Source organism: Electrophorus electricus, chromosome 3 (genome assembly GCF_013358815.1).
Source record: "Electrophorus electricus isolate fEleEle1 chromosome 3, fEleEle1.pri, whole genome shotgun sequence".
Taxonomy (NCBI): domain Eukaryota; kingdom Metazoa; phylum Chordata; class Actinopteri; order Gymnotiformes; family Gymnotidae; genus Electrophorus; species Electrophorus electricus.
The window spans coordinates 31,202,057-31,226,572 of NC_049537.1; the positions used below are offsets into that span (position 1 = coordinate 31,202,057).

The 24,516-nt window shown below is 46.5% G+C and overlaps 1 protein-coding gene across 10 annotated transcripts in view; it reads right to left on the reverse strand.

Annotated features, from left to right (window-relative positions):
* Positions 1 to 24,516, reverse strand: part of enah (ENAH actin regulator) — a 67,265-nt gene that overhangs the window by 22,200 nt on the left and 20,549 nt on the right. For 2 of the 10 annotated variants that reach the window (XM_035524724.1, XM_035524722.1), the window contains exons 1-3: positions 23,416 to 23,492; positions 11,479 to 11,644; positions 7,022 to 7,199 (exon numbers count right to left, since the gene is read on the reverse strand). In XM_035524724.1, coding sequence (XP_035380617.1) covers positions 7,022 to 7,199; positions 11,479 to 11,644; positions 23,416 to 23,492 — 421 coding nt within the window. Of the gene's footprint in view, positions 1 to 340; positions 595 to 3,228; positions 3,685 to 7,021; positions 7,200 to 11,478; positions 11,645 to 14,143; positions 14,243 to 23,415; positions 23,493 to 24,516 lie in introns of those variants that run through there. The other 8 variants (XM_035524725.1, XM_035524726.1, XM_035524723.1 and 5 more) reach the window with 7 other exon arrangements.

Consider the following 24,516-nt stretch of genomic DNA (forward strand, 5'->3'; position numbering starts at 1 on the left):
ACAGAGACAAATGGAACAGTAGTGCTCAGACGCTGGCCTGGATCCAAACAACCGCTGTTCCTCCGCCCTGCATGCCAGCCTGCTGCCTCCATCTCCATGGTACAGATTTAAAACCAATATTACAGTGAGGAAAGGACGAAGCACAAAATTCCACAAATTTCACAATCACAGTGCTGAAGCACAAATGCATCTACAGTACTCACAGAGACAACAGATTCTAACAGTTCTCCCTTCACAAAACATATCTTTGACCAATCGAAGACACAGGTTACTAAAAAATGATGGTATGATTCATTATTTACATATTCCAATCTATAAGCTGGGAAAAGCAAGCACATACACGACAAGCGGAGGATGCCGAGCCTCTTCTGGCAGCAGACGAATCCAAGAAATCCATCCTGGCAGTCCATGGGAGTGCCTTTAGCTCCGCTAGCATTAGCACCCAAAGTCCCCTCGACGGTGTCTAGGGCCCTCTGGGAAAGTCGCATACTGTCCAAACTGCCCTGATCTGGGAAGACGACTGCAGTCCGGTGCAGGCTGGCAGCCTCCGAGCAGTCCCGTCCTGCCATGAGGCTTCCTGGCAGGATGCAGGCGCCTCAGAACACTTTCCGGCCCTGATCAATTATTCATGTCTGAATAGTCGAAGGGCAGAACACCACTGCCCTTCAAATCAGATCAGCAGCACTGCCTCTGGAGCGCATGTTAACCCCTTCACCACTAAACACAAACAAAAACAGCTCGGACGGACGGACGGACGTGCCCATGCACAGCCTGAGACAAAAACAATGAGTGAGCAAGCACATGGAAAGAGAAAAGCTTCTCTCTGAATCATCCATGCAGTTACCTTAGGAACATGGCAGCGAGAATGATTATGAGAGAGCAAATTGTCTCCTAATCCACTGTAGGTAATAGTTTGGGTGGAATACACTACTGCAGCTCTGTGAGGAGGAGATACTGAATCAATCACTTTGAGGGACATGAAATGAATGGCTTCTGTAGGGACTGTGGAACTCTCCTAGCCAAAGATACTCCAGGCTGACCTGGCGCATTTCTCTGCATGCACGAGAGAGAAACGGAATGCTACAGCCAACAGAACGAGAGCCTTCAAATCAACTTCCACAGCACCAGCACTGATCGCATAGCCGCAGATAGCGCAACGTCAGACTTCACAGTGGTTGTGTGATCTTAGTGAAGGAAGAAAAGCAAGAAGAACCCAAGTTCTTCACAACATCCGCAGCCCCTCAGCTGTGCCAGCTAATGGTGGTGATAGAGATAAGTCCATTTTGGACCACCGCAGCTAAACAGTCAATGCCTTTAAAAGAACCGATTCTCTCTCAAAACGCTCACATTTACCCTAGACACCCCAAAACCTGCCATAAACAAGAGCAGCATCCTAGCATTTTTTCTAGCATACTGTGATATTCCTGCACCCAATGCACCTCTGTCTGTGCCTTTCTAACAGGGGATAAGGCCCTAAGCCTTAATAAGCCCTCAGGATTAATCCACTAACAGTAACAAGCCCAGAGACTCAGGGTGACAAACTCGTCCAAGACGATCACAGAGAAAGTGCTCATTCTCCCACGTGTTACAGCAACAAGTCAGGTAGACAGCGACACCTGGCCCAGTGCTACATACCGAGGCAGTCACACAGGAGGTGCCCCCCCACACACAGACACACACACACAAGCCCTGGACTGACTCTTGAGCCTCAGATGGGGGTCAGTGTATGGTATAGGAAACCGAGGTGAGAAGACACAGTTGATGTCTCTAATCAGACTTCAGCGGTTACACCCACCCATCATGGTCGGTGTCCCTACAGTCTGAGCTCTGTTATCAGACTTCTTTGGCTATGGAGACAGACTGACTGCGGCATGCAGAACCACACATCTGGAGCGCCTCCTAACCCTGACAGACAGAATGATGGGGTACACATTCTATGCATCACATATCTCGGAGGTCGTTTTCCAGGATACGGAGGCGAGGGAGACACAGAGTCTGGCAAACACAAGGATTGATGGCTGTCCATTTTAGGTTGGGGGGGGGGGGGGGGGGTAATGTTTCAGCTACCTCCCTAAGCAAATGATCCAGGATGAGCTCATCCACCTCCCATACAAGTCCTCAACCAGCAAAAACTGACCCTAGGTCAGTTGTTGGAGGCAGCTGCCTGGCCACAGACACATCAGACGAGGAACAGGCTGATCCCACGTCAGCGCCTAATAAAAGCAGCTCTGCTTGGAAACAGCGCTGCTAAAATCCACCTCAAAAAAAACATTTCATTTTGTGGGTCAAAAGGTGCCCTGTCGCAGGCTGTGGAGAAGAGAAAAAAAAAGACTTATTCTCGAAATTATGAACGTCGGTTAGGCAACCTCAGTCAAAGCTGTTTACAGGTTAAATTCTACCACACCATGAAACTGTACTTGACAATGCTATTTATGGATTGCAGTGCTACAACACGTTTAATAAATAAATGTTTGTTCTGTTTTTTTGACAGGGAGGCAGGGGTATGCACAGGGGGTGCAGACATTTATTTTGGACATAGCAAGTTGGACTCTTTACAGGAAAAAATTCCCTGGATAATAAAATGTGCAGAATACACAGCATTCTGAGAGAGAGTAAGTGCAAAACATCTGAGTCAGCACCGATGAAAGCAAAACAACCCAATGAAGAGACAGAAAGGGAGAAAGTGAAGGGATGCAGAAGGTAGGGGGAGAACCCCACACACACACACCCCACACACACAACCACCCATACACCCAAATGGGTAATTCAGTGTGTCGCAATGGAACATCAGTCTGACCAAACTAACCATCAGTACACGCCTGTAACACTGCAAATTGGAGTGGTAACAGACAGACTTTAAAAGTCCATCATCTAAGCATGTGGCTGGGACAACACAGCCATCCGCACCATTCGTGCAGTACAAGCCCAGTGAAGCTCTCTGCGCACATCGATGACGTACATGCATTTCACACGAGTCACGTTGCACAAATCAACCTGCAAATCAGTACATTAGGTTTAAAACCTCCACAATGACTTACTTTTTGAAATACAATGTGCTGTTGTAGCACGTAAGATTTTACCAAGTCAAAAGATGAAACTCTGAGGTAAATCATTTTTCCTGTATTAATAAAGATGAGTGAATCATTTTGTTGTGTATTAGTAAAGACACATTTGATGTGCTTGGGCTTTGCTACGGTTCCTCTACTGGGGCTTGACCACTACACTCACTCCGCAAGATGATCTTGGCATGGCTGATCTTCTGCTCGTGGAAGGGGCTTGCCCGAGGGGCATGTATGGCGCTCGCCCCTCCGCCCCACGTGCCTGTGCGTTGAAGTCCCATGTCGGGTCCTTCACGGAGAAGCCGGGTTGAAAAAAAAACTCACTCACAGCAGACCACCTTGTACCGAAGCAAAGACGACGATAATTAAAGATCCAGTCCCTGAAAAACAAGAGCACCTCCAGCACGGGAGGAGACCACCGGTACAGAGACAGATGGGCAGCTACTCTCTCGACTACACGCCACTCGGCTGCTTGGACAGATGAGAAGATGGGACGCGAGACTCTGGGAGCAAAGAGCGTGATCCCATCAATAAAACATGGGCCACGTGATGTCACGTCCCCACCACCGTCTCAAAACAGGCTGCTGTTGCAATCGGGGTCATGTGGCGTGACAAGTCAAGAAACAAAAACACATGCCACATATGGGGACCCCCACCAACCTCCATCCCCCGCCCCGGACGATCCACCAGCCAGAAAAAACAAACTCCTTTTGGCTCAGGAATGCCCTGGGTCTCCAAGTGACAGTGTCTCGACCACTTCTTTAAAGAAAGAGGGCCTCTGAGCCACACCTACGAGGAGAAGACTCTCAAACACCTGTCTGTAAAGAATCAAAACACAGAACCACCTTCATTTAGAGGCACAGAGCCAGACTTCTCAGGGTCTTGGTGACAGCTCACGTTGATGTGACGCCGATGAAGTCATGCCATCACTCCTGTTTGACCTGTATTCTCCTCTGTCAACAGGCCATCACAACAGAGTATTTATACCCCCAAAGAGGGCAGACAAATCCGTCTCTTGACACATGATGGCTTGCACGTCCTGCGGTGAAGACACAGGCCGGGGCAGAAGTCCATATGCAAGCCAGTGACCAGTTCCTAAAATAAGAACCTCAGGACGGTGCTTCTGCATTCAGCCACGAGCCGCCTTGCCTCCCGCGAGAACTTCGTTCCTCAGTTTCCCACTGTCAGAGCTGAGGATGAAGAATGAACGCAACAAAGACCTTCCTCCTCCTGACACCCTCAGGCTCCTCCTCCTTTCGGCTCTACTCTTCCTACCTGAAAACTCAGCAGGTAGAGGTGACGAACAAGCGTGACCAGAGCTGAGGGGGTATTCGCTGAATTCTCACAAGCTGAGAAGTCCCTCGAGGACGTGAACACTCGAAAGGTGAAACGCCAATTTTTTCTCCTTTCCAGACAACTACACAGTCATCACCCTGCTAACAATCATGGTGCCAGACCGTAAAACACCTGCCTGTCTGTACCAGCTTTTGTTCGCATGTTCTTATCAACCAAATCAGCTGAATGTGTATGAGAGAGAGGGGGGAAAAAAATAAAATAAAATAAAGTGTAGCGGAAACAACAGGCCGATTCAGGACGCCTGAGAATGAGGCACATTCACAGGAACCTGGGTGTGCCTGCAAGGCGCAGCTGATCTGCTCTTTCTGTAAACCACCGGTGGTGTTTACAAGTGTTCTCCAGCAATGACATGCAGCTGCAAGTGGCACCTTGCATGGAGAGGCCTGGGACATCTTCCTGGGAACAGTCCGGGCCTGACGCCGTTCTGAGGCTCCCGTGTTCCGTTGGCAACAGCATTTATTTTAAAAACTCAGAATCTCCGGCGGGAGCTCCAGTGTCGCCCTGAAACCGCACACGTGACTCGCTCCTGCTGACTAAAGAAATATGTCCCAGGGAGGGAACAAAAACAACACCCAGAACACATGACGCCGTTGTTACGGCTCCCCGTGTGTCTGTGTTGACACATGCCAGAATAAAAGCGTCCCTGTAACGTGCAACAGGAAAGAATTTGCAGGCGCTACCTCAGGCGACAAGCTGGGTAAACACCACTGGCTAGTGAACCCTGGATAAAACCTCCAATCATCACTGCCGTGCCATAAATACATAAACGCATTCGCCCAATTGGGAGACGTTGTTAAGGTGGCGCATCCGTTCTTCAAAAAGGTATGAATAGAATCGACTCATTCTGGCAGTATCTTTTTTTGAAAGGGTACTTTTGGACTCTAACCGGTTTATACTTGCTAAGGACACTTTTTTGAGGAAACTAAGCAATTTTGTAAGTCACACATTTAGGAAAATCTATTTGCTATACATCGCAACAGAGGCCGTCACTGCACAACTACACACAAAAATTATTTCTGAACCAACCAAACTCCAGACTTTGTCTAGGCTGATGCCTGGCTGAATGCAGCTCTGTGTCTGGTTGGTCCCAGTTTGCAACGGTTCATCCTACTCCAGTGCTTTTGGTAAACTGCTTAGTGCTGACTACAGAGCGCTGGCAGGAGAGAGAGCCAATTAGCAGTCCCGGAGCAGCAGAAGGTGCCTGAAAACCTCCTGCTGTCCGTTTAGCCCAGTTTAACCACCACCACCCCCCCAAAAAAAAATCACCTCAATAAAGAAATAAATAAAAAGGTAGACGCCTGCGGTTATTATGGTAATTAAATCAGGCTGCTGCTCTACACATGGTAGGACTCAGTCTCCAAAAACAGGTGGTAAGGACTGAAGGAAAGGACAGGACGAGGCCCCCAAGGAAGACGCATCTCCCCAGAGGCGCTTAAAAAGATGACGTGACCGAGCAGCATCACAGCGCAGCCCTGCGCTCACGCTTCCTCCGCCTATGGACTTCAGTTGTGTTCATTGGCTTGTCAGCAAGGAGGCATAATTAAGCACGGGGAGTTCAGGGTGTTGAGAGGTTATAGCATGTGGAGGTGTAGCGCATCACACAAAGGTCAGCGGAGCTGAACGCGTACAACACTCTTGTTTGGGGTTGCTCACATACACACCTTACAGCACAGTCCAGTGGAGGCAGTTTGATTTCCTACATCAGAGTTTCACAGTGTCGGTGTATTTAAATGTCAGTGTCATTTAAAAATGCACATCATTCAGGGAACAAGTCACAAACAACTGGTTAAATTTTGTTCCAATGCAGCATTAGTGGCTCTAGATCTGCCTGCAAGGTGCACACCTGTAATGAGAGAACAGAGCCTGCATATCCCCTGACAAAGCATGTGTTGTTCCCTAAACTCAGAGTGTGCACGAGTCGAAGCCCCAGTAAACACACTCTCCACAGCAGACGGTCGCACCGACACTCGGGTAATGTGGTCCTTTAGTCACACTGCAACAGAAAGAGACGCAAAGTGACGCAAAAGGGAAACGCACGGAGGGGACCGGGCCACAAAGCTTCCTACGAGACAGTTCCAGCCGTGAGTTTGGCCTAGTGAGGACTGTGGACTCTGTGTGACTGCAAACCCCTGCTGGGGCCCACCCACACACAACCCCCCGCCCCAATCAGTACAGGCACCCGCTCCATCCAGCCGCCCACCCACAACAGACACCTTTAAAACACATAAGCCTGGCATAGAGGACACCCCCACCCACCCCAGTGACTAGCCTCAGTCGGCCTCATTATGGTTAATTGGCCACAACAGTTTGAGGAACTAAACACACATGACCTCACAGAGCGAACACAAAAGCAGAATTCAGAAAAGCAAATTACTTTCCCGCAAAGCGTAAATGCATAAAAAGTATGAAGGCCAGAATCAAAACAGGTGCTCACACTGCAATATCACTGCTGCCTCTCACAGATCAGCACATGCAGAATAAAGTCAATACTTTCATTTTTTTATAATTTTTTCCACTTTCATACTCCAAGACCTTTTTTTTGTAACTCTCTGAATGACGTTAGGAGGAATTAAAGACGCCCCGCCCTCGACTCACCCACTGCTCACCTGCATCCTGAGAGTTGAGCACCTCCAGAGCATGCATCATGGCACTGGCGAAAACGTTGGCGTCCTCCTTGCTGCCGAAGTTGAGGCCGTAGACCTGGCGAGCGTCACGCCACTGGTGGAAGGTCTGCGTGGCCTGGTTGTACTTCAGCCCCTTGGGGATGGCACAGTTTATCACCACCTGAGGAGAGCAGGGGACCAGCGCCAGAGAAGGTCAGACAGCTGCGCAGACGGGACGATGCATTGCCATGCTCTCCAAGGGCTCGGATTCAGCGCGGATTTGGTGAGGATGAGGCTGATTCTGCCTTTATCCTGAGAAACGAGGCACTGCAGCCACACCTCCCTTTACCCATGTGCCAGGATGAAGTGCAGGTTAAAGGTCACCAGCTACAAATAATAAATACATTTAAAAACCCAACTGTATTCAGTCATACTCCACTGTAAGCAGAGAACTACAGTGACAGCCATGACACTACTCGGGTTTTTCGGCTCTGATTAAAGCAGCTGTACCAATAATGGTTCCCGTAAGACTTTTAAAAACGTTATCATCCTTTATTTGATAGCAGTGGTGATGTGGCTGCAGGCCAGAGGTGAAGCATCTAAGAACACATTGTGAACTTTGCTGTCTTAACCTGTGGCTTCCTGACAATCTGTTTCGGTACTTGGCTGCAGTCCCGGTCGTCTCCTGTTATACGAGCAGATCGGTGAGCACATTCACTGCGATTGGGCCTCATCAACCATCACCACCCAGTTAACATATCAACTGGTACAAAGTGTTTTTTTTTTAAAAAGCTTTGGATTATTCTAAACTTCATTAAGACCCAATAACATCAGATATGCTGTGTGGCTCTGGCAAGTAGAGCATGCGTGAACACACACACCCCTGAATTAACCCAGGAGAACATTGTACTAGGCTAATGATTGCCAGGTCTTTAGTCAGTCAGCTGACTACTCCGTGAAATTGCCCCACATGAAGTGCAGGTCACCATCTGGCCAGTGTCACCTCACACCTAACAAACTGCACTCAGGCTCCTCCTCCCAACGGCGCAAGTCTTAGTCTGACTTGCCACAGTTCCCAGAGTCTCTTCCTCCTCTGATGGCACAACCACAAACATGCGATTTATCCATCAAGAGCAGAAGCACTAGAAAAGCGGGCAACGGGACATCTAGATGAACGAGAGTGAGAGGATGCAAGTGCCAAACACTCCAGGCACAGCAGTGACTCACGGAGTGCGTTTTGATGGGCTGGGTTTTGTAATGCTAGACAATGCATCAAGCATGGTGGGACGTCATCAAGGCATTTAATCAATGTGACGTGTGTAGAGGGATCATTGTACTGGTGTCTAACAAGAAAAGAGTTTTTATAGAGGCAGTCCTTCAAAGACTCAAACCAAGACTAGGCTACAGAAACACAATGACATGTTAAGTACAAAAACAGCAATTAAGGATTTAACTAAAAGTCCCTGAAAATATAAGCTAGAGTCTGCGTGTTTAAGGTAAATTTGTTTGTAAAACCTGACAAATTTGTCAAGTTTTGGGAGTTGGAGATGGGGGGGTTTAAAATCATGAGCTATAGCCTCAGAGCTCAAAGATGCAGAGCGCACGCACACAGACCACTGCTCCAATAGCGGAGAGACCCAGTGCCTGTGAAGAGCGAACACACACACACACACACACACACACACACACACACACACACACACACACACACACACACACACACACACACACACACACACACACACACACACACCCCCCTGAACAAAGGAAAGAAACTGAATTAACTGCGAGTTTGTTATTTGAGAGCACAGTCACACAGGTGAATTTAAGACGCAGCTTACCGGGTGGCTTGACTGCTGTCAGCGCGGTGACATTTATACGGTCTCTGAAGACACACACTAAGCTTGATCAAACCGCCTCACCAACACGTGCTAAAAGGGTGCCCGCACAGACCGAGTTAATGCCTTTTCCCCCTCCACAGGAGGGGGTACAGCTAAAACAAGACCAGAGGTCAGACTCAGCATCTGGTGCGCATGATCCGACTCCAAGGCAACAAAGAGCACAAGGGCTCGGGGGACCTCGCATACTTCAAACAACTCGGCAGTGACTTCGTCTTCAATGGCACACTAAACCTAACCAAAATGTTAAATGAGACTTTTAAGCTATTCATTCATTGGGGCAGTAAATATTTATTTGCTTAAACAAAAGTGGCGCATGAGTTAATAAAGTTTTGTATGTTTTTGGTTTGTTCTCCCCCCCACCTGTCCCAGTGGTCGAACACAGCTTCAGTTATCCTGAGGGTGGGCTGTTCTGCCGACTCTGACAGATGCAGCTTTTAATTGTGCTTCAATGCGCCTGAAAAGCACCATTTGGGGTTCATCGAGCAGGAACCCCCAGCAGCGCCTGACATCTACCTGCACGTTCCTCTGAAAAACTCACTCAAATTCAGTTACTTTGTATGGTACTGATCATGAAGGTTTTGTAGTAGCTGCAGCAATATTTGTGATGTATAATACGTTTTCCATTTTACTAAAACACTTACAACGCAAGTAAACGGAAGGTCCTTAGGGGCTAGGACTTGTGCACGGTGGGGTGTCATTTTTCTTCCTAAGGCAGCCCTTGCTGCACGTGTCCACTCTCAATGCCTTTTCATAAACAACTGTAAAGGTAGTGTGTGCAAGCAAAGGCAATCCTTCCCCATGAACCTGCGTGTCCTAGTCAACAGGAACAGGATCATGGGAACGCAGCTGTGCTTGGAGATCATCTCATTAACATGCTAGCAATGGCAAGCCAACACAGAGGAGAGTTCACTAGTTCACGCCTGGTCAGACGAGACGCAGAACAAATGCCATCACCTGCAGTGCCAGAAGCAAAGCCAATGAGGTTATTGAGCACAAGAAACAATTAGTGTACTCATTTAAAATAGACTGCTTTGCTTATATGATCTTAATGTGTTACTAATAGATACAATGTTGGCTCTGGCCTACAGGATTTAATGACAATAATCACAACTTTACACATTCAACCTCAACAGAATTTTCTTCATTGTCCAATTACTTTGCATCTCTTCCCCAAATAACTGTGCATGGATGCCCCCCTTCAAAGACACCCGAGGTCTACACCCTTTGGGCGTTCATGACAGAAATCAGAATGCAACCCAAAAGCACAGCAAATTCCTTTCTACTGTCCAAAACATTGAGATCAGCACATCACCCCAGATGGAGTTAATCAAGAAAACCACGCAAACCTTTGCTTTCACACAAAGCTTAATACAGAAAGAACACGACGTGGGGCACTGCCGGAACTACCATCACAAAATAGCCTTCTTCACTTACGCCGGGGCATATGAAACCCATTTCAAAAGGGACAGAAATGAACACCTGAATGCCTGAAATAACCAACAAGGCATTCTGGAGATGCCATCAAAACTCAGTGTTCACTCACCCAACTACTGATGACCTTGTGTCTCTATCCATCTGTTTATGTTCACCTTGCTAAGCAGGCAGGTATGTGCCTGAATAACAGCTCAGCTGTACGGTTCCCCACACTGGCGTGGAACACGAGCCTTCTCTCTGCAGAGGAGGAGAGCCGACACCAGTACACAACGCCAGCGTCGCAGAGCTGAGAGAGGTGGCGTTCGCCGGTGTGTGTTTACCCGACCACGTGTTGGTGTGAGGCTTCTGTGGACAGTTTCAGGAGAGGGAGGGAGAGCTTTAACAGACACGGAGCTGCTCCACATTAAAAGGAAGGGCTCGGCGTTTCAGATGAGAGACCAAGCAACAAGTACATTAGATAGTCCAGCTATGTTTTTGCTGGCTAAATTATCCGAATTAAAATTGTACATTTACTTCTGAGGTCATTTCAGCTGTCCAGCATGACATATCGAGTTTAAGGCAACAACATGCATCACCATGACACTGCAGCAAAAAGTAAACAAATATCACCATGACAACACAGAACAGCCATCAGCTTTAAAGTACACATCTAACGAAGAGTGGAAAAAGTGACCAAGTTAAAGAAGGAACGCTATGGAAATGTGGACTGGTCTCTCCTTCAGGGAGTGCCTGTGATGAGCCACCACTGGATGATGGGTAGCAGAGGCTGTGGAAACAATGCTTTGCTGGGAACAGTCATTTGTGCTGAAGTTCACAGGAGATTCACAGAATTGGTTTCCCCTATACTAAATTTAGTTTCAAATTGAATATGTTAAAATTGGTTTCAGGCCTGCCATGGGGTCTCTAAACAATACAGGAAAAAACATTTACTGCTTTGACCTTTGAAGCAAATGTCCTAGGAACCTGGCAAAGTTGCGTGGCTAGCAGCGGGGAAAGCAGTCAACGGACGTCTCTAGCTGGCAGTACAACCAATTCTGACTACAGCCAAGCAGAGGGGTGACGGGAGCAGTTTCAGTCCGTCTGGTCCCGACTTCGTTCCAGCACTTTCGGACTACGTAAACTCACCTGGTGGTCCTGGATTTTGCGGCCTACTACCCGGAAGGCGTTCGTGCCGGTGTGGTGGTAGATGTGCACTCTGCTGAAACCAGTAGAGCCGCCAGCAGGGACCCATTTCTTGTTGGCGTCATCGTACACCATGACGGCAGCCCGCGCCTGGCAGATACTTTGTTCACTGCACAGCAACAGAGAAAACAGAACACAAATCAGCTCAACATGGGAAGCGTCTCTCCTCTTTGCTATCATCTAGATGTAGATGAATGCTTGGTGGCAGAGTTTCATTAGGAAGAACATGCAGAACACACTTTCACTAATATCAATTTCAGGTGCACTGGGGCAGTTCCCCGCCCAAGTTGTTGAGCTAGACCACATATTACGGCTAAAATCCACCAACCTTGATCCACTTAAGTAATAGGACCACAAAAAAATAAAATCCTAATTTTCTTACAGAAATACAGGTAGAGAGGAAAAAACAATACCCACTTGCAAATAAAGATTTATAGTCCTGTTTCACCCTTGACCTGTTTTGACAAGCCTGGCACGATTTAATTATTGTTTGGCCTTGCTGGTGTTGGAGATAAAAGTGTGACTCAGTTTCACTGTAAGAATCTGAAGAATTGGCCATGTGACTCCGTGAATGACAAGTAGGAGTTCTCCACCGTGCACTACCGTGTGTCCCCTGCACCAAGCACCCGTCCCAGACATGGGCAAGAGTATGTCCCAATAAACCAAATATTCACCAGCGTAAAAGCAGACATGCATTCACTGTGCTACACACTGACAGGAAGCAGTTTCACTACATCATGAACCATGACAAAGCATTCCAGAGGACTTGGCAATCAGTCGAGGGGTTCATTTTGTTTTGCTTTTCAGCAAAAGCAGGCGCAACTGTGATGAGTCAGGGAAGCCCTCCTGGCAGCTGGGGGCTAAGCTAAACAGGACTGCCCACGGAGAGCAATCTGTACACTTTACTTAAAGAGCGAGGAGACCAGAGGCGGGCAGGAAGACATTGTGCCCAGCAGCGTCAACTGACACAGCTGGTCGCGGGCCAGACGCGGTCTCAGAACCCGAGAGCTGAGGGGGGGGACAAAAAAAACCAAACACCAAGACGAGCAGAGGACTCTAAAAAATAACCACGTCTTAGCTGATGGTTATTTGATCGTGCAAGCGGGGATCCACTGCTGTGTAACTTTGTACTGACGAACGCAAGCGGAGCTCTTGAAACTGTCCTCTGTGTCCCAACGCTGAAATGGAGTCTGTGCAGTTCTCCCATTTAAAAGGCAGGCTGACTACACACGCATCTCAATATCTGCAGCAAACCAACCACAGGTCAACAACTTGCTTCCTTCCAGGCCTTTTTTTTTTAAGACTAACTTGTTAATTTGTTTGTTTTTTCCTGTATGTATAGGCCATTAACTGCACCATGGAAAAGGAACACATGAAATTTGAGATACAGTAGCAACACTCAAAGCACAGAACAGGAGAATAACTACAAACTAGGCTTTAAATTCTCAAGTGGATTTAAAATTTTGCTACACTAATTTAAACAGAATCTAGATTTTTCCATATTGTTTTCTAAATTTCTATAATCTTCCATATCTGGAAATGAGTGCCTTTAATTTACATATTTTTCCAGACTTTCTACACATAGAATAACCATCAACAGACTGGTCAGAAGTAACCTGAGTAAAAACATTCACACAGACTGGTTAGGAGGAATCTGCAATCCATGATTGGCTAAGGATGTTTATTGAAAGAATTAGAGACCTCACTTGTTTTCTTCGAAAGCTCAAAGTGGCGTGTCCACTCAGGCTGAAGTGGCAAGATGGTATTAAAGGTCATCAAAAACAAACCCAACCCTTGGTGCAATATACCCTTGAAAAAGAATCTGGTTAATTAAGTCAATTCCTCTTACCCTTCACACACACAGATAGCACAAGGAGTCTCCCACTGCCTCCATCATGACAAAGAACTGCATGATGTCGGGTGTGTGCTCTGTGCTGCGTAATGCCAGCTACTCCACTCTCTGCATGTCTAATTTTGCTGGTTAGCTCATCTTTTTAACACAGAATACCAAGGGGGTAGAATATCTGATCGTGAAAGACCTAAATATGCCACAGGAGTCAGACAGTAGATACTGCAATTTGCATGAAGTTTGAGTGATCAGACATTCAATCATGACCCTGCTAATACTTTGGGGGGAAAAAGGTATACTGAGATTGGCTGAACATGTCCTCACATGACAAGTCCTGTTTTCCTTTAGTGACCCAAGTTAAACTATTTTGAGTCACCATCTCTGAGCACAATATACATTTTCTTCAGCAAGACAGAACACCTCACTTTGCTAGTACCAACTTAAATAAACAAATATTTCCTCTCTGACAGGTCTGTCAGACTATCTATTGTACACATGAGTTTGAACACCCTATCAGGTGGTGGCAAAGTGAATATTCATGGAATGACTCACTAGACATCTGAGCCTGTAATGCACATGACAATCTTTATCAAAGTTCTCATTTTATTGCTCACTTAAATAGCCTTAAATTAAGCAATTTTGTCCAATATTCATACACAAACTACACAATCTTGTCCTCTAAATTCAAGTTACAGGAGCATTTGCAAAGCTGACAGAAAAAGTGTTGCAATCACAGAAACGATAAGTCGATAAGGTTACCATGGCATTACTGCAAAGGGTGACATCAGCGGCAGAATTAGAGAGACCAAGCTGAGTTCACGAACACTAGACTGCTCTCGGCCAGCGATGCCTGCACAGAACCGCGCTGGGGAAGACGGGGGGCAGCCTGAGTGGAGCAGCAACCAAAAAGATCAACTCAGACACTGAATTCACAAACACACACAGCTTTAGTACGAATACCTGAATACCGGCTCATTCACGTAAATGAATGCGCTTGTGTGCGCGCATTAGAATGGGGAAGGGGGGAAAAAAGGAAGAAAAAAAAATCACTTTAGCTTTGGCATGGTTGTTGGTGCCAGGCGGGCTGGTTTGAGAATTTCTGAAACTGCCGATCTCCTGGAATTCTCTCACTCACACACACACACACACACACACGTCTACACAGAATCACATCTAGTAAGCAACAGATCTGCAGAAGTCAGCAGAGAATGGCCAGAGCACTTTGGACTGACGGGGAGGCTACGGTGACTCAAACACCCTTTACAACCATGGAGAACATATCTGGACATACAACACAGGCTGTAACTGCAGGTGACCACATCCCATTCCACTCCTGCCAGCAAAGAACAGGCTACAGTGGGCACACGCCGAGTGAAACCAGACCGCTGAAGACTGGAAAATCACTGTCTGGTCTGATGAATCTGGAGTTTTACTGCACATTGCAGATGGCAGGATCAGAATGTGTCGTAAACAGCATGAATTCACAGACCTGTCCTGTGTCAACAGTTCAGGCCATCAGTGGAATGGCGTGGGGAGTGTTTCCTTGGCACACACTGAGCCTCCAAAACTGTGCATCGCTTGAATGCCACAGTCTGAGTATCAGTGGTGACTGTGGGCATTTCTGTATGGTAATAAATTGGCTTATAAAATGATCTTATAAAGACAGCTTCTCAAACTGGTTCCAGCACCAGGCAGCGAGATCAGTGGACTGGTCCCCCCTGTCCCAGTCCCCAGAACTGGCTCGGCTGGTGGATCTCTGGGATGTGGTAGTGCAGGAGACTCTCAGCATAATGGAGCAGCTGACACATCTGCAGAAGTTACATGATGCAATCGTGTCAACATGGACCAAAAATCTCAAAGTAACATTTCATGCCTGTGTGCTTTTGTGTGCTGGACCTCTCCCAACCTCTTAGCAGTGACACCGACACATGGAAGGACACAGAGAGAAGAAAAAAAAACACAAAAAAAAAAACCACACAAACCTCCAGCCACAAATGTTCCAACTTACACATCATTACCAGCTGAACAACCACAACTCTCAGTGTTGGTGCTGTGTTGAGACAATCCTCTACCCCTATATGATCGAGTCTGCAGTGGTCTAAACCGGGCCAGCACATGGAGGGTATCAGACAAGTTATAGAGGGCAACAGAGGGGCTAGAGACAGTAAATTACCCCTATAAAACAGCCCTGTAGGACAGATGCCCCGTGTCAGAGTGCAGGCTCGGTACCCTCACGCCCAATGCTGCTGGCTTTGCCTTGGGAACAAAGACACAACAGACGCTACACATAATAATCAGAGTTAAAAATTAGTTTTAAAAAAAGAGAAAGAAAGCGTCATGCAGCCCAAAGTCATTCTGGGAACGGCTTTGACCAAGCTTGAGACGCATTATTATTTTTAATATTGTTTTTTAGCTTAGCAAACAGCATTATATACAGAGCTACGGTTGCAATCAAACCTGCCAGTTATCTACCAAGAACTAGGACTGGACTGCAGATCACTGAAAAACTGAGAGACTATATTAAAAAACAGCAATTGTGATTATGCCTTACCTTATCCTAAAATACATTAATGCCAGCCTAATGTGGTTAAAGACCTTGGTACAATGCATTTTGCATTACTTTAAATCACAGCAAACGTAAAACTAATTTTGGTCAATCACAACACTTAACAGGAACATCTGAGGTTGGACAGGTTACTCACAGCACAAAAGAAACTAAACTGTTAGGGCCTCATTTACATACCATGGCTTCCTGTGGCACCAGCGTTCAAAGGTCAGTACTGTGCCATCATTAAAACCCAACATTCTGTGCAGCCCAGTGTTATCAATACAATACATTCTGTGCCGGTATAAACACTAGTCAAAATTCCCCAAACTACATTGACCAGGAGCTTATATGCCATGATGAATCCAGTAAGTCATTTGAATACACAAGCTTGAGAAGTAGACTTGGTGATTTGAAATGGGAAGTGGTTTATAACGAGAATGACAAGCAGCCTCGTCCTAGGGGACTTGGCCCAGAGGCAGAGGTAGGAGAAGCCTGTCAAGACCATGCTACGCCCTGCTGGGCGCTTCAAACTCCTCAGCACCTACAGAGCGGAAGATCAGGTGAGGCGCCGAGAGACTCCCACTCAAAGTTCCTGCGCCGTTTTATCTTTGCCCCCAGTGACATTTGCAGTATATGCTGAAGCAATGAATAAGAACACACATCGCTAGAGAACGTCTGGCGCGAGCTCGTCTCATGAAGGAGAATCCCTGCTCATCTGCACTTCAGACCAGTCTGACCACTGTGAACCCTCCAGCTGCATCACACCAGCATGACAACCATGGAGCCTACAGTTCTATCCGTTTGGCTCTCTGTGCCATGGAGAACAGCTCATCTCCACCTCCATCGCCACCTTTGATGGACCACACTTACGCTTCCTTGAAGAATTTCTGGAAAAATATTAATTGGTTCTCATAGAATAATCCAACAACTAATCCCCCTACTACTGAAACATCTGATATTGTGAAATTTGAGATTGTAATATTCTGAATTGTTTCCTAAAAATCAAAGTAATCTGAAGCAGGAGATGTCCACCCCGTTTTAAATTTTTACATGCAATTAATTAAAAATGAACATATCCATCCACAGCCGCACTCTCTTCCTGTAAAGCTTATTAAAATGTCCATGCACTTAGACTGGTCACGTCTCCGACCGTGGCAGAGCAAATCAGCTGTAGCACAAACCACACAACTAAAAGGCCATTATATTAATCTACAGAGACGCAACACATTTAAACATGTTACAGAGCAATTAATCTGCTTACAAATGCAGGAGCAATGCAAGGAGTCAATAACAGTAAAGTGATTACAAGTTTAAAACAGTAAAGGCACTGCGCCTCTTCGTTAAACTGAAAAGTCATTTGATTAATGTGGCACAAAGTAACACGTTACTGCACTCAACGTTGTTACGGAGAACTAAAAACGAGACTCGTGTATTTTCTCACTTCCAGGTGTTAACCGAACATGCAAGAAGGTGAGATGACTCAGCTGTTCCACACAAATCAAGCAAACTGTGCTACTTATGAATCAAAATAAACATGAAAAACAGGCATCATGGACTGAGAATCACAGAGTTCCACCCAAATGACAAAAACAGAAATAAAACTCAACTACAAGTAAGGCAGCCAAGGCCGCCCCTGCCGATTCAATAAACGTTTATTTGTGTATTTGTGAGGGAGTCCAGGACTTGGAGAGGAAGCCAGTGTGACCACATCAACCCGTCGACTGTGTTCTGGGCCAAAACCAGCCTCCTCTACACAAGCGGATTTACAGTGCAAAACATGCTGGAGGGAGAATTCAAGGTCTCTGGATGCTACAAGGCTATGATGGCGGGATTCCGGTCCCATCTGTCCGACAGTCAAAGTTGCAGCAGATCCACATAGTTTACAAAATCTAAGATGAACTCCTGAGTGGCTCAGCCAGGCAGGGCCATGTGGGGAAAGGAGATCAGTGTGCACTCTGCTCTGCAGGCTGCTGGGTGATATCCCACAGGCTACAGTGCGATAAGGTCACATGGAAAGGGTACCGAAGTGGGGCTTAAAGGGGCAGCAAGTGGCAACAAGTGACCGTTGAGGAGAAATGATTGAAAACTGGCATAAGCACTGTAATTCCAGCTCGACTGCAGAGAGTGAGGCTTTCAATGCTCCCTTGAAAGGAATCTGGTGCTTATTCAGAACCAGTTCATAACACGACACTTTACACCCTCCGCCAAGTCCAAAAGCATCATTTTAGTGGGAATAAGGAGAGTATACCTAAGGCCTAAATGACGGAGCCGTGCATGTGAACAGATGAGATGGATCAGATCACTGTGTGATATCCAAAGGCCAACACCATCCGCTACCAGCAGCAGACATCTTAAAGGGTACTGTCTGATGTTTACGTGCTCATCTTAGAGATTATTCGTTTTCACATCCATTACTTTGGCCAAACAGTTAGCTGCTTTAAGAAAACAGGACTGTCTAAAAATTTTTAGGACGGGCTAAAAATCATCAACCCACCAACCATATTTTGTGAGATCAGAAACTTAAACTTGCTGCTACAGACATTTTGGTGGCAACACATCTTGACCAGATACATGGTTGCGAAAAATGTTTAGGCAAAAACGATCAACAAGCACTAGAACTGGATGTGCATTCTGCTCCCAGCACCCGCTCCTTCTGAATGAACACTCCTGCGGTTTTTTCACCTACTCTACTAGCCGCGAGAGCGTGAGAATGACAAGGTCTATTTTAAACCCACACTCCTGCAAGACTGAGATGGCTGGAGCAGAAGGCGGCCCGCTCACGGTGGGGGGGTAGCTCGCCAGGGTGCCGGTGGTGCATGGTGCTGGAAATAGGATCAGACTCCCACTGTCACATACACGGCAGATTAGAATACATTTCTGGCATATATGGAATATACAGTACACACAAAAGTAAATATAACTTTACCTTGGACTTTCACATGGTGAGGTCATCAAACAGCTACCAGCCTGCCTCATCTCTGAGAATTCATTACAGGCACTCAGCTAGTTTACATGTACAGGCATTTTCAGAGGAAAGGGGTGAAGGGTGTGTTAGCTTCGCTACAAGACTCTGATAAGCCTGAAGACATCTTGGTCTGCTCGTCCAGAAAGCAGACAAGCTGGTGTCTGTCCATCAGCATGTGATGGCACTCACACAGGCACTCAATGTCCACATGCGTGCCTGAACGAGGCCCTCCTGGAGTCAGCCTTCAAAGACAACCGTGCTAATAAGTCTGGCAACAGCAGTCATTTGCTAGTGACACAAAGGTCGTGAGACGCATCCCCATGAGGTCCAGGCCCTCACTGGCAAGTTCCTGCTCTGTGCTGCTCTTTTTGTAGGCTCAGGAATTACAGCCATCACCTTAGCAACACTGTGTGCATGGGCGGTTTTTGTGTGTGTGTGGGGGTCCTCCATAACACTGGAAGGAAGATAACGTGTGAGGACGAGGGAGAGGCTCAGCACCCTGTCCCTCCTCTCAGTTCACTCCTCTTGTCTCTAATGCATGCCGCACACGTGCGTGTTGCCTCAACTATTAAATGCGGAAGGAACAGATCTGAAAACACACCCACCATATTTGATGTGAGAACTGTTCAGTGTTTCTGTGCATGAGGCTGGAAGCTCTCAGGTTAAAACGCTATCCACTCAGTTTCACTGCAGCCGGCTGGGTCAGGGACACCGTTAGCACCGGGGTGCTTGGCGATAATTACAGTGACAGAAGTCGCCCTCGTGGGGAGACTGGAGACTACTGTGTGCTACAGACACCACACCACTTGTGTCGGCAAACAGGGCTTAAAAATACGGCGCCATAAAATGTGAGTAACACAGCAGGTGCAGGGACAATGAACAGGCCCGTTTGGGACATCGTCAGGATCAATCAGAGCAGAAGCCGTCCCAGGGACACCACGGGACCTGCTGCCTCCTGAAATGAGCACAAGAACACACTGACCCCAGGCTGACGCCAGCCAGACACTAATCACCAATCGCCACTTTGTTCCAACATCGAGGAACAAGGGGGGGGAAAACACACCCCCACGTGCAGAACAGCGCCATTACGCTTTGAGGAACATTAATAGGCTTGAAGATTTCATTTGTAAAATAAATGAAAAATTATCTTTCTGATGGGATAACGTACCAAGATTCTATTATGCACAAGCTACTCAACACTTTGTTCATCTGAAAGAGCCCACTACCCATCTCAATGATCACAACCAATTCAAAACTTTAAATTTGGCCTGTTTTTGTTTTTTTTGGTTTTTTTTAACCTCGTAATTTCCCTCTGCAAGATAAAATGATGAATTAATAATTCATAGTGATCTTAAAAAAAAGAAAGAAAAAAAAAGAACCTAGTTAATCAGTGTGTGAACATTTTTGGTAACAACATTAACTAATGCCCAGTGAAAACAGTAATTGGAGTTTCAATAGGTAATCACGAATAAAACGACCAACTGGGCCCCAACAGGTACTTCTACTATAAATGACAGTACTTAGCCTGACCTAGGACTGCTGCATGCTGTGCATAAACCCCAGGAGAGAAGCACCTCACTTCCCCACCTGACTACTGCTACTATGTGTATACACACACACACACACACACACACACACACACACACACACACACACACGTCCAGGTTCATTAGTACACAAACACTGTTCACATACACAATTACAGACCTGAAATGACTACCATTTACTACCAAAAAAGAAAAAACTCGGAACGCCAATAATCTACTACATAAAACATATAGCCGATGATCTTGTGACTCCTGAAGGAACACTCACACTAAACCTCCAAAAACATGTTTGACACCATGCAAAGCCGTTATGTTTGTCCAATGTTTGCTTTTAGTATTCTAAATGCTTAAATTAATTTACTATTGCATGCTCAATGAATGGTCAGCATCATCAAAATTATCGCACACAAAATAAAACCACCAATGTATGGCTTATGTAAGAGACATGTCTACAGTGTGAGCAGAACTTTTACATTTCTCTACGCTTTCGGCACGCAACAGGAGATTTTGACCCGAGTCGTCTACCGTTATTGCAGAGTACTCATTAAGCGTGAGTTGTGTTCAGCGATACATGGAACTTGCAAAATTCAACTTTTCCACATCCGAAACTCATACGTGTTGGCAAGACATTTGCTCTCAACTGCGCAAACCACTAAAGCTGAAATGCTGAAGACACTGAAATGTTTGGGCTTTTTTGCCAAAACAAATATATTGACCAACTGCGGCATGGTTTACTAAAGCAGAGCAGGCTGGTGCTGGAAGGGTCATTTTTTGCGCACTTGGCTTTCTTCGCCAGGATGAGGAGAGCACCTCAGGTAATAGCTTACCTGTGAACGCTCATTTAGCCCGAGAGACCATACTGCTGTGTAACCGATCACCACCACCACCTCGCTGGCCAACTGGGTCCATATATAACCTATATCAACTAGGTTTAACTAACCTAACCGTTGTGTCAAGACCCCACTAGCTAGCGGTCATACCTATAACTTACGTCAGCTAGCTAAACGACTGAGTAGCTTGGCTATCTGAAGCTTATACAGTCTGACATGAAGTCACATATAACGCTAACTAACGTTTAAATAACGTTAAATATTTAGCTTGCTTAAATGTTAGCTTCATTTACATGCTAGCCACTAAACCGATTTGAACCGTCAAACGGATAAAACGTATGCTGAATACATTAATGATTTTAAATACATTTAATGAATGTATTAATTCAGCATTTGTATCGGTTTTAGCGATTTATATATTTGTTTTATGTGAATGTTGGATAACTACTGCATTAGATAACTGGACTCGGGTTTTCCCACTCAGATCGCGTGTGCCCATCCTGATTGTTCGCGTTCGTCGCGAGCCTCACCGGTCCAATATTAACGCACGTGGCCTCCGAAGCAGCGCGTACGCACACATTAATAACATTTATATACGAGTGACAGACCACAACAAAAAACTTCATATTCGTGAGGTGACCCGACAAAATGTATACATTAGTAGCTCGTTCTGTCAGACCGTTACGATCTAGTGGAGTAGATGGAGAGGCCTCAGTTAGCTGCGCCGTTCTCGCTGTGGCTCTACTCCGCTGTGTTTTTGCCGCGCAACCGGAGCCAGCTGACATCAGTGTTTGTGTTTGCTGCTATAGTTTTGATGTCAGAAGTGCCTTGGCAGAGCCCAGACACTAAGCCAAATGAACGCTATGAGGAGTGTATATTTAAATGTTTAACTGGTTTTAATACAAAAAGTGGTTGTCAGGGACAGGATACCCCAGTTGAGGTGATCAAATCCCTGCACTGTTTACACTATACTAATGGTTAGAACAGTGCTCAACCTAAATCATATTTAATAAGAAAGGATCTACAACATCTTAAAAGACATAATTTAACTCATTACAAGTGACTTAAAATCTTTATTAATTTCAAAGGCTTTAAAAATAAATGTATTAACCAAAGCTCTCACACAATTTAGGGAGTTGGTTAAAAAAAAAAAAAAAACCAGCTGTCAGCACACACCTGAAGTGGGGGAGAGGCTAGGTTATTCTGAAGAGTAGAGAGACTAGTCTAACCAGGAAGGACCTCAACACAGAAAAGCCACAGTTCTTTAACCATGTCAGTGCAAAATGTGACAGCCAAGGAAAAGGCCCGGGGCAGGGGCAGCAGGACCTGCCTACACCACTGCCTTGTTTGTGCAAGTCACCTCAGCATCCTGGGTAATGCCGTAATGGGGCAATGAAGAGCAGGTGAGTGCCAAGACAGACAGACAGACAGACAGACACACCTATTACATAGATATCCATCACTTTTTACACTCATTACTACTGAAGGTTCCCCTTTAAAGAACACAGTGATGCTTCAGTTCCTATTAAATCACACCATTTCTGCTACTGGAGGATAGCGAATGAGGTGGGGGGGAAAGGAAGAAGGAAAACAAAACAAAACAAAACCACATGCACAAACACAGGGAGGTGGAGGCTGTTCGACTGCTGACCAAACAAACGATAAACGAAAATGAGATTCCAGTTTTATCTGCCAGGTAACATTCGCACAAGGGAACCAAATCCCAATGACTGACCAAAATCTGCAGCACACAAATGTTTACAGCTTGTGAAACGGGCCGAAAGCCATTTACAAATCACTCCACTGAGTGCTACTAAAGAGAATACAGCAGTCTTACAGAAGACATCAGCTACAGGTCCCCTTAGAAGGCTCATCTCCATAAAGCACATTTATGGTGAAACGGTGTGTATTAAAGCAATCTTGAACCCAGCCAGCCATGAGGAGAACACCAGTGATGTTCAAGCAACCCCCCCCCCACCACAGGCATGTTTTCCACCCAGTTACGCAACTCTCCAGCGGCGTTAAGGATGCAGAGAGCCAGATCGCCTCCTTCAAATATGCAACAGATTGCTTTGATCACACTGCCCTGCACGCGCACACACACATGCGGGTGGCCTAGCAGAAACCCTGCGCATACATACCGGTGGACTTCCATTTTCGAGGACTCGGTGCATCTTTCGTTCAGGATAAAGCCGTGCGTTGCAGACTGGAGCTGCATTGCTCCCCCCCTCCCCTCCCCCCGGTTACCCCCAGCGACTCCTCGGCAACGCTGCGGACACGATCCCGATCACGCTGGCCCGTTCATCGCCGTCACCTGCTGCCAACACGGTGGCGAGTCGTTATTTAGAGACGGGCGCGAGTCAGCGGTGCTTCTCCACACTGCTCGCATGCACAGCCCCGTTTCTCACAGGGCTGGATGGTAACCTGGCAACAGGCATTTGAGCGCTCACAGTTGTTAAGGAAGCTCACGTTTGGGGGAGATGAAATAGCTACACTGCATTATTACTGCTCAACTGAGAAAGTTTTTTGGGGTCCCCCCCTTTTTCTTCCCCTTCTCCCCCCCCCAAATACCCCCCCTTCCTCCCTCTCTCCTGCCCCTCTACCCCCCACCCCTCCCTCTCTTTTGCTCTTTTTCTCTCCCACCCCCACTCTATTCCCCCTCTCTTCCGCTGCTTGGTTGAACAGTGAATTCTCTTGACGGGCTGGGCTCTCGCTTTGTTTCGCTGTAGCCTATGCCAGGCACTCAGTGAGTAGTGCTTCCCAGATGGTCTGGTGCGTCTAAAGGAGAAAGCACATGCACTGAAAATTGGTGGCACCTGCTACTATAGGCTGAGCATGTGGTCTGTTAGTCCACCAAGATTGTAGAGAGACGTCATTCTTGTAGTACAATTCAGGAACCACAGAAGCCTTGATAACACAAACAGACAGACACCCCACACTACATACCAACAACATACAAGGAACACGCAAACTCAGTGCTCTGACACTTCTGTGGAAACCTGGTTTTGGAGGACCAGCAGGTCATTCTGCACGTGACAGATCTACTCCGGGTGCTCCGGGCAGAGGAGAGCTCAGCCAGTGCCTATGGTCCCAAAAGAAACTTTGCATCTCGGCAGACAGGAATAAGCGCAAGTCTTTTGCAGGTGGAGCTCACCCTGTTGTTTCTTCATGGAAAACTGTTGATCTGAAAGCATCCAGGCTGTAGAGGGCATTGTTGTAACTCTGCGAGGTGGCACAACAGA